Here is a 13417-nt window from a genome sequence, read left to right on the forward strand (position 1 = left end):
CTGTTAAATATGAGTAAGAGAAATGACTATTAGCCATTTGGCAACTTGAGGCACTCCTTAATCCATGCTTTGAGTAATACATAGAATGGGGTTTTTAATGTCTCATCAACTCAATACTTTGGTCATTCTGAGACCAACATATGGTAATTTCATTTCTATCATTGGTCAATGACTTTAAATAACAGAAATAATCAGGACAAAGACAAGTGTAGCAATACAACAGTTTATTTACAAGAAGAGAATAAATTCTCTCTACAGAGTCTGATTATTACTAACAGTATTCACAACTAGTATAATAAACAAACATTGAGCATTCATTTATACACAAATTGAAAAAACTTTTTATTTCAAAACCTAATATAATTTACATGTAGATCTGTCATTAGTTAATTATCCAAGGAACTGAATAGATACCAAAAAATCATGGACATAAATTTAATGCTATGGGATATCAAAATTATGAAAACTCTAATAGACCAAGAATATGGTGTTTCATGCTGCAGGCTAAAATTTTTAGGCAGCATTCTTACAAAATTTTGGCTTCATGAGAATTACCTCAAAATTGCATCATTCTTACCAATTGCCAGGAGAACTTGTATTTTTGTAATCCTTGGATCTCGATGAGATATGCCTATTCAATAGTATTTTATAAGTAACATACTACACACATATACAATGATAAACAGATTTTAGCAGTTGCATTATTACAGGAGAAAGAAATCGAAGAACAGCAATAGGCACAATAAGGTAACTTAAAGAAATCATTAATTAAAATAGTGCTCAGGGAATTATAAAACTGTTGTAGATTAGTAATATTGGTATATTCTACTTTACACATGTATAATGCATAGTATAAATTTTAAAATAATTGTTTACTTGAAGACCAGCATATAATCAACTTTAGTTGTAATTTTATCAACATGTTTTTCATATAATGCCCACATATTTTATCTACCTGTCAAATTAACATATAATAATAATACATGTTGGCAAATATTAAGTATATATTTATATGGGTTCAATTGAATAAAGTTTATAATTACAGGAATCAAAAGTTCATAAACTATTGTACCTTCATGTGTAATCATAATAGTATACTGTTTATAATTGTCGCCAGTTACAAGCAAGCAGATGTTTTCAAAAGCACTCACAATATGATATTGCAATGAATCTTAAAATGAATGAATTAATAACAATCATGACCAAATAAATTGAATATGATCATTAATTTTCAAAGAGACATTCTCAGTTATTAACGTATTCATTAACAGATAAAATATAAGTGACTATAGGTATGTATATAATTATTTTGTATTACATGTGTATTAAGAATTTCTTTTTACAAGGATACAATATTTAAATAGATAGACCCATTTATTCATACTAATCAAAGAACACTTATGTAGGGGCTCTCGACTCTCAAGCACATAAATAAATAAATATATATATACAGTATATATGAGTTGAAGCTTATTTATTGAAGACATGACACCATAAAATCAACAGTTCTCTTATAAATTTTCAAAAATCAACAATACAGAGTTTGGTTACTTAAATTTAGTAAGGATTGAACTAAGATAATAAAAAGATCATTCCTCTGATACTATATCAATTGTTTTTTTACTATTAAATATTACATCATATACATGTATAATTATTATATGATTTAAAGTTAATCTAATAGTGTTAGTGTATCCTACCAATCTAGTTCTTTAAGTATTTTATATCTACAGATCATTATTTAGAATTTGTAATACTAATAGACCTTCAGAAAACTTTTTGAAGTTCTAAATCATCAGCAGGTTCTTTTTATTTAAAATTTATGCCAAACTTTATTGTGAAGAGTTTTATGTAACATGAAGATTAATATAATTGCCTGAGAATTGATTAAATTAAACAGTTGTATACCTTTTCCTCTTAGATTACAAAATGTACAATTCTTTATACAAAATATAACAAATTTACAAAATACAATTATTTACCAATATTATTAATTTGAAGCAACACTTAAACCCACAATAACTGACAAATATATTCAAATAATGAAACATCTATATTGCTCTAAATATCTGGATAAGCATTATTTTTCTAGCAGTCGAGAGATTATTTTATAATGTAATGATGATCATAAAAATAGAAGATGTATTTTTTTTAATGATAGATATAAACAAACATGATAGATCAATGTGTATGTCATTGACATTAAATATCAAGTTTTTATATTCAAAATAAAGTATCTCTTTTAATTATTGTATAAAAATGAAGAAACAAACAAAACGAAAATATTAACTATTTGCCGATATTATAAGAAATTTCCAATAAAAGAAGATGTATTTTCTATCCCATTTTAAAACTAAAGTAAAGGACAATAAGAATTTATTCTGTGCTAAATTTCTGTTATGGTTACGAAATCAAATGTATCTTTATGCATCTAATGAACTTTTTTAAAAACATTTATCTCAAATATTAAGAATATAACTCATCTAGAAAACTATTAGAAAATAAGAGAATGTTACTATGGCAATATTCAAATGATAATGTCTGATAGTTATCAGAAATCAAGGACGGACATTATGGCCGATTAAAGGCACCCAGTCACACAACTTGACAACCACAATAATAGCATACCAACTTACCATGACAATAACATGATACATGTCCATTTTAATAATAGCAAAATCTTGTCTTGAACCTTTTAAAGTCAGGCTACTGAGCAACAAAATATACACCCATAAAAATACAATAAGCACTTACAATGTTCCACTGAAAACGCAGACATTTTTTTTTTTTAAAGAACTTAGATTATTCCAGCAGTAAGGTAATAATATCAATTTGTATAGTTTTAATAGCAAAACATAGATTTGTGGTGGTTATCTTTGTCTTAAAATCTTTTTTAGATACAACAAGTTCTTTTAGATATCTGAATATAATAAAATAACAAGTGGTAGTTCCAACAAATAATAATCACTAATTTTCTAGGTAATATCTGTTTTAAACCTACATAATAGAAAATCAAAATCTGTTATATCGAATTAGTACATTCATTATTAGAGACATTCAATTTTTTTTCGTAATAAATATGTCTTATTAAAGAAATATTTGCTCCTAATAAAAGATTAAAGAATTTAAAAAGTTATATTTTTAATGTCTATGTTTTCTAGACTAATGGAAAAAAAAAAAAAATCAGAACACTATATAATAAACTGATAAGAAAAACTTTCGTTTTATAAATTAATCATAGTAAATTACTACTTGTCAAATAATTTTCAGTAGGGTCTTTAAACCATTTCTACAGCATATGCTAGACATTAAGATCTAGTAATTGTATATTATCTATTATCTAAATAAAAGTATTATTTACCAATATAGATGTGGAAAGAACTTTTTAATTTTAGGAAAATAAACAAAAACTTTTTGAATCATTAGATTTTCATCAAAATAAACTCCTCCATAAATTTTATTTAAATCAGATTTAATTTAATTTTCTTCCATTAAACAAAAATATATGTAAATACTGACAAATATATAAGTTTAGTTTCAGTAATCATTTACACATTGGTTGTAATATAATTATTATATTTCAAGATATCAATTAGAGTAGTATGCATCCCATAGAAATTATTTACATGATGCACTTACACCTTGTTGGTAGTTAAACAATAATTCTCTGAAATGAATTTAAGGACTTGACTACCCCAAACAAAGGGGAGATCTCTGTTTTTAGTTAATTATTATGATTACAATTCAACTGCCAACAAGGAATCAGCCTGAAGTCTCAATCCCCTTCATAGAAGTACTCGAGATTTATATACAAAAATATATAACTGCTGAATAAGAATGGAATAATAAGAAATATATATGCTATAATTTAACTTATAAAAGAATCTCAACATTTTCTGTCTTTGTTTTAACATATGATGTGAATCTCTTCAAGAATTTTGGATATTCTCTTTTATATACAGCTCTAAGCACTGAGGCTGGTGCCCAACCACCTGGATTAACTGTAAAAAAAACCCCCAAAAACAACAGTAATTATTTACAGTTCCCAGTTAAAATTTGAAATATTTTCATGGTTTGCATTAATATTGATCAGCAAGTTCAAATCTTTCTGATAGGATTAATATGCGCACAATATTGTTGTACTCAATTAATAGATAAAGGGGATACTCGATTGAACGTTTCAGAATTGAATTTTCTCCATCCCCCAAAAAAGTGTCAATCGATTGAAAAGGGGGATTTCAGGCTACAATATTCCATCCAACCATGACAGCTGAAACATATTCGTTATGATCCTATTCACACTACCTCAGTTGTTGGGACCGACAGAACTGTAACAGGACTGAATTCCTCTTCACAAGATTGCAATTCTGTCCATTCGGGACACTTTTGACTTCCAATCGTGCATCCCCAATGTGATCATAAAATCAACACAAAATTTTTCATTAAGGGGAGGTAACTAACCAAACTGCGTAGACCACAAATGGAAAGCTCACAAAGCTTATATATGACAGACAAAGTATATCAGCAGAAGCTACTGTTTGCAGATAAAGAGCCATCACATCTTATTTGCATATAAAGCACCATCACATTCTCTATACATGTATGAAATAATTATTAATTTTGTTAAACTTACCTTCAGCTGTATAGATGATTTTACATGTTATATCATCTCTACTGATTTTACCATCTGCTGGTGGTTTTATCATAGTTTCACAAACCATAGCCACATTCATAAATACTCTCACATATTTAGAACTCTATGGACAAAATAATATAAAATACATAATATTAACTCTCATTTCAGAAGCATCATCCACAACTGAATATTGCATTTAGCTGATTTGTTTTGACTCTTCCAAAAAAGGGAAGGGCTTTCTTCCAGAACATACACAAGATTGTTTACAAATAAACATTTACTCAACAGTTCCCTTTGGAAGGTCTTTTCATCCTTTTTTGTCTCCAAGTGGTATATGTTCAACCAAATCAAGAAAATTATTATCATCATAAAATGACATAATTGACATTTTTATGTTACAACACTGAAGACTGAATTATGTGATACCAATCATTTGTGTTATTAGTTTTTAAAATACAGGTATTAGATGTGATGTGAAAGATGACAATCTCAGATTTCTTTAGCAAAATAAATGATAAAACATTTTCTAAAAGTGATTTAAAAGATACATTATTTAGAGACTCTTAATATGTAGATGAAACTGTCTTTACAAGAGAACTATACAGCAGCTTTTACTCCTTTCACTGATTTTTGTTAAACATACATTATGCAAGAGTTAAATCGGCCAATTGCAGGTCTTTCTTTAGACCTGAAATGTTATCTAAATTATTAATTAGACATTAATTAACTTATCCAGACCATAATCAACTCTCGATGGCATCGCTAGCCTACGATATTTAGTTGATTAGAACACTGTCTGCGGTTTCTGATTAAATAAAAAAATGGATAATCAAGACTATGTTTTTTTTTATTGTACCGACTTTAGTAAATTCAATCGCTAAATACTCAGTTCAGGGTGGATCAATTTGACAAAAATTTTCAGCAATTTCCCTTTACATTATCTAGTTTTTAATTATTATAGTGAAAACTACCAGCTCTTGATCTAATCTCCCATAATGTATCTTTAAAGAAATGTGATATTCTACTCTACTGATTAAATTTGTTTATTAAAAGGATATAAATACTTACAGGACAATGTTCATGTTCTGTAGAATAATTAACAACAATCCATCTATCAGGTTCTTCATCCTGATCACTAGCAATATGTTGTATATGTGACCAGAATAAAGCGTCTCTCTGTGATGCTGGCCACACTCTCTTTATAACATTGTGACTCACAAATGTGTCTTCTGATAACCATTCTATTACCTCACTAGAATCCAATGTAGCTGAAAAAAATATTTAAATACACACCATGTTGCTGAAGTTGACATTATACTGTGCAAGAGCAAGAAAAAAACCAATAAAAATTCAAGTTATCACACCAGTTTGGTGACAAGATATTTACTAATAATATTAGTATGTTTCAAAGTCTTTCTAAATTGCCTTATTTAATTATCAATCTGTAAGCTTATGAGTTTTTTTTTATATTTTGCCCTGTGCTTATGAGGTACATTCAATGTAATCAAAATACATCATTTCTGCTTCGGTTGGAAAATAATTGCTGGATAATAAAGTACTGTTCTAACTTCTGAGGTTGTTAAACATGCAATATCTTACCTTCCCACTCCATCCTAAAGTCAATATCCCAAAAATACTTGCAGACTTCATGGCCAGTAATACCCTGTTGTTAATAATACAAATCATTTGATAAAGTGAAGATGTATTAATTAATCTAGATTATGTCAGATCATAGGTTTAATTATTTATTTACTAAATAATTTGTGTGAAAAGGGATTTATTAAACATCCACTTCTACAACTAAATGATATTATGAATTATTTATTTTGTAGTAGTAGAGGTTTCAAAGGTTTTTTTTTACTTGTATTTGAAATTCTGCAAAGTCATCTTTAAAAATGCACATTTTTTGTGTGTAAATTACTAACTGACCTTAACAACATGAATAGCTTTAAGTGGATCTATGACGATACCATCTTCTTCCAGTTCTCGTTTATAGACTTTTAATTCTCCTTCCTCTGCAATACATGTCCATGATTCCTCCAAGTTTTCATTAATCTGGCCCAAATGATGTGTCACGATTTTGTTTACCTAAAAAAGAAAAAGTAATTAAATTTAGTTAATTCCACCATAATTTATGGATTTTTTCTTATTCATTCCAATATTATATAATATTTAGCATTTATACATGCTTTTAATCCTAGAAAACTAAAAACTTATCATAAACTTACTTCTGCATAGTATTTATGTTCTGGTGACAAAGAAATTTTAGGTGGTTTTTCTACAAATGCAACTGTTCTTTTCTGTAATAAATCAACACACAATGCAATAAAGAACAATATTTACATCTAAATAATCCAACACATGGTGAAACAAAGGGCCCTGGGACCTAAATTTACATATCTACCATGAGTTTAAGAGAACATGCCTATTGAACAGATCTGACTTTGTAAGAATATCAATGCCTAGAACTAAAAATCTACTAGTATCACAAAAGTTGCTAGAATAAATTTCCTTGATATTTCAGCTTAGAAAAAGACAATATCGTTGTCCATTGCTTAAAGATACATTATTCAAGAGCTTAATTTGATTATTGCAGATCTTTCTTTAGGCCTTAAATGTTATATAAACTATTAAACATTAATTAACATGACAAGATCATAATCAACTCTTAATGCTATTGGATACTTGAGATTTTAACTAGATTAGAATGGTTCGGCCATTTAATGATTTAATTTAAAGATCGAAAAGCGAGGACAAGACTCGAATATGCCAGTACCATGGTTACGATAACAATCAATACACATATCTTGTCAAAACCACAGACAGTGATAACTTGGTTCACAATACAGTAATTTGAATGAAATTTTCAATATATTCATTTTGCATTATCTACGACAAGCTATTTATCCAAATCTTAAGTAATGTATCTTTATAATAGAAAATGTTTTCTTGTTTTTTTAAAACAAATATAATACAGGAAATGGTTTGGTTTAATGTCTTGTGAACAAAATACTTTAAAATCTTACAGATTCTTCTTCCTTCTCAAGTTTATCTAAAGTAGCATCAACAGCATCGTAGAATTCTTCTTCAGGAATTAAACAATGAGGTCCTTCCTAATTTTCACATAATTAAAAGAAATAAACACATTTAATCATACACTTACTGAAGTAAACAACAACAAAAATTAAATTTAACATGATGAAAAATAAATGAAGTTAAGCATGATGGAAAAAAAACAAAACCCTATTGTGTGTGCACTATTCACACATAGTCAAATACATACATGTATGAACAAAAAAGATAAAAATGCATACTTTCATCACATATAATGTACCACTGTATAGCTATTGTTTCTACAGTAACCCTTAGCAACTGTAGCCATTTGTAAGGTAGAAAATATTGAGACAATCACATACCTCATAATCAGGACCACCTAACACAACTGCTTTAGGTCTTTCATTTAATAAGGATTTATATGATTCTTCATATTTTTTCCTTTTGTCTACCTCCTTAAAAAAAAATAGTAGTAAATTATTATTTTTGGCTTTTATGAACTATTTATATGATTTCGACAAACAGGTTTTAATTAGAACTATGTGAGATTGAATCAATGTTGTAAACACTTTATTCTAGCATATCCAAATATTTAACAACCGAAAAACAATCAATATTGAGCACCATCTCATTCTGTGGTGTATTCAAGAATTGTTTGACAATAACAGTAAATTAAAATGGCTACACATGTTAGATTAGGATCAAAAACAGAATTGTAAATTTTACTAGATATTGGTTTTGTGGGGTGAGAATAGGTCAAACCAGTGTTTTCTACTGTTGACACACAAAGCCAAATATAAACTAAAATGTGCAAACGAGTCAACTTCCGCTTAATCTTTAGAATCAAAATTTTAATTGTATTGGGCTTGTCGATAATAAAATAAAACAAAGTACGAACAATCCAAACCATTAGACAAAATTCGAAGTCCTAAAAAAATGGTATAGGCAAAATAGTGTAACAAGGCAAAATAGTGTAATCAGCATATGGACTGTTCACCGTGTATTAAAAAAACACGACAAACATTTGTAACAGGTGTCCGGAAGAGTAAGCTTACCCTGCCTGGCGCCACACCCGCCATAGCTGCATCCAAACTATTAGGACATCAGATAAACCAAAGATAAGTCAAGATCTTTACTTTGATCTAAACCAAGCAAGCAGGCTTAGCTTTAAGTATAACCATATGAATACTGTACCTTTTCTAATCGTTTTTTCCATGCCTCTTCTCTCTGTGACATTAATTCAATACAGTGAGACAGTGTAGCCACAATACCTGCAGTTGTAGCTTTAAATGTAAAAGCTTCTCCCTTAAAGTCTACGGAATGACCTCCATGTTGTTGTAATATACAGGCTGAAAGAATAAATACTTTATGTAAATCAAATGTATTTTCATTTTAATCCAAATCTTAAATATAGATTTTCTTGAAATCTAAACTCAGGACTGTATGGATGACTCTTACTTTATTGAAATATGTGACCAGCTCTGTAAATTCTTAATTTCAAGAATAAAATATATTATGAAAACTAACATAGCCACTAAAAACAGCAAATTTTATGCATTTCTGTTAGGTTTTGGACTTTGGAGAATTTAAAAACAGGGTCATATTTTGAAGACAAAAATGCTAGTAACTCAAAATTGGTAGAAATCTAATTCTGAAATTTTGTGCTGTATTCAAATTAAAGTGTCCAGTAACTCAAATTGGTAGAAATTGAATTTTGAAATTTTGTGCTGTATTTAAATTAAAGTGTCCAGTGGTGGTCACATATTCAATGTCAAATAAGAGTTGATGTCAATTATTTCTATTATAAAATATTAACATTTACAAATATTCTTGAAATGTTACAATCAAGAAAGCCAAACTAAAACTCAACGCACATGTCTCTCCACTGTTTATTGTTTCAATTTTCTAGGAATTAACATATACTATTATCAGATTTCCTTACCAATATCTCCTGTTTTGAGACCTTCAAATTTGTGACTAAGATTGTCTGTTAAAGATGTTGAGTTTGGTTCCAGATCATCGATATCATCAATATCGTCATTGTCATTCACTACAAATAAAATAATTTACACAAATATTTAACATCTAAATTGACTCTAAATTAGAAGAAAGAGTATAGTAATTGTGTGATTCATGAAGTCAATTACTGTCAAAATTACTTTTTATTTCAAATTGTCTAAATGAATGTGAAATTTAGATTTATAGATAAATATGGTAATCTTTTATTCTGAGCACTAAAAGAACCTCAGAATTTTTTTTCACCAAATAAGATACCAGAAGAGTGGAAAAATGGATTATTATCCAGCGTGTATGCCGACTCAAGTATGATTGGAAACGACACTTCAATCTCGTACTGGTAGTGACAATCATCTTGTCCATTCAGGTCTGTTGCTTTTTCATTCACTGCAAATCAACCATCATGATGTTCAGATATTAGTTAGACATCAGTGTCAAAGGGTTAATAATTTGAGCTTGGATCTATCAAGATTCTTGGGTTTGTATTCTTTTCCTGACTTTATTCAAATTTCATTAACAGCATTGATTTTATAATTAAAACTTACATTGTTGATGTGTACCATGTGCTACAGCTGATGCACAACTATCAAAATAACTCTGTAATGTATCTATCTGACGACATAAAATGTCTCGGAACGTTTCCATTTCATGGAGTTTTTCCCGCAAACCTCGCCCTCTCTGAAAATATTATAAAAACAAAATTGTTTCTGAATAATACACATAACATTGGTTTAATTATTCATACCATTTTAATAATTTTCTAAATACATTTAGTTAAAGATACATTATGTAAGATTTAGATAAAGAGCTAGCCATTCTTGCTATAATAGTTCGAAATAGATAAAGTAAAATGAATAATTTGAAAATTTCATTCAAATTACTCTATTGCGAGCAAAGATATGAGCCTTTGAAGGTTTGACAAGATGTGTGCAACAATTTCAACCACTGTACTGGTTGTTCGAAGCTAAGTCTCGTTCCTGAATTTTTAGCTTAAATCAAAATATGGCTGAACTGTTCTAATCCGATGGCATCGAGAGTTGATTATGGCCTGGATAAGTTAATGTCTAATTAATAATTTAGAAAACATTTCAGGTCTAAAGAAAGACCTGCAATAGGCATATTTAGCTCTTGCATAATGTATGTTTAAGTTAAATCATGGTTAAATAGAAAGAATTTACTACATGTATTAAGGTACTCTTATTTTAGCTAAATTAAAGAAACAATATTACTCTCAGTCATACCCAAAAAATAAATGCAAATAATTCTAAGTAATACAATATTAAGAATAAAATCCAAGCACTGACCTACAGTTTATTAGAGTAATGGTTTTTTGAATGAGCGTTTGTTAAACTCCTTGAAAACCACAAAAAGATGTACACAGCTAATAAACTTCTTTTAAACAGTACATGTATTTTACACATGTATTATAGTATGGTAACACTTAACTTTTTTAAACTAGTAACAAACAATTTTGTTATTTTGTTTTATTTTTTAAAAAGAATCCTATGTAAATTTATATCATGAAATGATAAAATAAATTATCCTTTCCTGATCAACATAAAATCAATATAAAAACTAAAGATATAATCTTACTTTAAATGAGGAGGCTGATGTAGTTGATAAACTGGTACCAGATGCCAATGATAACATGGAGCCATGGCGGCGAAGATTATTTTCACTTCCATATCCAGACTCAGCTTGCTAAAATTAAAAAGTTTCATTTTTTATTGTAATTTTAAAGATAAATGATCAATGTAAACTCCACGTAATTAAAACAATACTTAAAGGACAATATTTTGGTCTTGGAAGGAATTATTAGTGAGCAGAAATTCGGCCGTGTATCTGTTATCACTCGTCACATCAGTCAGTTATATAGAGGTATGACTCGTGTTTTCCTTTGGCGTTCGTCACTTCCGATTCAGGAAAGCTGTATTACTCAGCTATCGTAGCAATGATCTCTGTGTTAAAATTATATTTGGAACGTGTTTAATTAGTTCTATCACATATGTAATAATGACTGACACCAATATTGTCCTTTAAACCTCCCTTGCTCTTAAAGCATGACACAGAACCAGAGTTTATCATTCTGATTTCATTTGTATAGTTTGTAAACATTCTGATTTAGTTTGTATAGTTTGTAAACATTCTGATTTAGTTTGTATAGTTTGTAAACATTCTGATTTAGTTTGTATAGTTTGTAAACATTCTGATTTAGTTTGTATAGTTTGTAAACATTCTTATTTAGTTTGTATAGTTTGTAAACATACATGTATTGAAGGAGCTAGACCTGTCAAATGTACAGTACATTTGATACACTTACCAGTTAAAAACTAAAACTCCATTTTTTTTATATATTATATGGTAATTGTGTTTAGCATAATCTGGTAGCTTGGATAATTATATGAGCTGTACATATGTCAAACTGTCAGTAAAAACAATTCCAAAATAAATCATATAGGGGGCCATGTTTTATAAAGGACACTGATCTTTTGTGCATCGAAAGTGATTGAAAAGTATGTTTTATGTGTAGGTGTTTAAGTACTTTATGGTTTATTTTACAGACATACATGTAAACTTTTTAATGTAGAAATACATACCGTATGTCAAAAAACAAAACAAGATATTTTTTCACACTAACTTGTCCGTTGTAAATAAATATACTATTCTTTGATCTGTAAGTCCTATATTATATTACATGTACATGTATCTGAATATTTTAGTTTTATTAGAAACAAATTTGGGTTAATAAAGAATACATGTAGATACTTTATCTAGTATAGATATATATAACTTTATAATGTCAGTATAACTGTTGAGGTTGTGATTTAATGGGGAAGTCATGCGATTATGGATAGAAAGTTCTAATTTAGTAATTTGATATAAAAGAAATGTTTCTTTTGCCTGCACTGTAGATTATAAAACCTGTTATCTATGCAAATTATGTGTTAAATCACAGGCTCTACATGAAATGATTTAGGATTGCCTGACTAACCTTGTAAAGACCAAACCATGAAGAGCTAATTTAATTTCTATGTTTGATATGACACCTGTATTATTTTAGAACCACTGCCTTGGCTCTCCTTTTACCTCGTCTCGTATCATTTGTGACATGTCAAAATGTTTACGAATTGACGATGATTTGTGTAATATACCGATCACCAGCATAAATATTAAATTTTAACTGTTTCCATGGGTGACCATTATATAATTGTAATTGTTTGTACATTATCAATATTATTATTAGCTGTAGGAGCCAGTAGAAAAAAAATATCTATTTCCCTAGAGAATATCATAAGGCGATTATTATTGTAGTTATTAGTTGACTGTCAGCAACACACATTTACATTAGAATAACAGTGTGTTGCTCTAGGCTGTCTTGTCTAAACATATTTGTCAATCTCCAACTCTAGTAGGTATTTTGTATGATATTAAGATGCTGTTATTACATCACAGGAGATTTGTACTGAACTATCTGTAATACAGTGTAATACTACAGGCCTAAATGTACCACTCCAAGAGGAGAGTACTTATAGATAACAATCTTATCAGTTTTTGATTGTTTCTTTAAAGATAAAATCTGATTATTTCAATGGCTTCAGGCATACAAATATTCTATAACAGCTCGAGTATGTGAAATGGTTGACTGCAAACCTACAACAAAGGTGTGTCAAGCATTTTTTTTATTCAATATCAATTCAAAGTTTGAATGAA

General features: G+C 28.8%; 1 protein-coding gene across 1 annotated transcript in view; it reads right to left on the minus strand.

Moving 5' to 3' along the window:
- Positions 1-209: 209 nt before the first annotated feature.
- The window catches only part of LOC126818391 (ceramide transfer protein), a 32984-nt gene continuing 19776 nt past the window's right edge, over positions 210-13417 (minus strand). The window contains exons 3-14 of the mRNA XM_050545793.1: positions 11300-11407; positions 10252-10384; positions 9633-9740; positions 8885-9039; positions 8053-8145; positions 7663-7749; positions 6865-6936; positions 6566-6724; positions 6236-6299; positions 5705-5904; positions 4634-4757; positions 210-4001 (exon numbers count right to left, since the gene is read on the minus strand). Of these exons, the coding sequence (XP_050401750.1) occupies positions 3874-4001; positions 4634-4757; positions 5705-5904; positions 6236-6299; positions 6566-6724; positions 6865-6936; positions 7663-7749; positions 8053-8145; positions 8885-9039; positions 9633-9740; positions 10252-10384; positions 11300-11407 (1431 nt within the window). The 3' untranslated portion in view covers positions 210-3873. The remainder of the gene's footprint in view (positions 4002-4633; positions 4758-5704; positions 5905-6235; positions 6300-6565; positions 6725-6864; positions 6937-7662; positions 7750-8052; positions 8146-8884; positions 9040-9632; positions 9741-10251; positions 10385-11299; positions 11408-13417) is intronic.

The sequence above is a fragment of the Patella vulgata genome, chromosome 4 (assembly GCF_932274485.2).
Source record: "Patella vulgata chromosome 4, xgPatVulg1.2, whole genome shotgun sequence".
Classification (NCBI taxonomy): Eukaryota; Metazoa; Mollusca; class Gastropoda; family Patellidae; genus Patella; species Patella vulgata.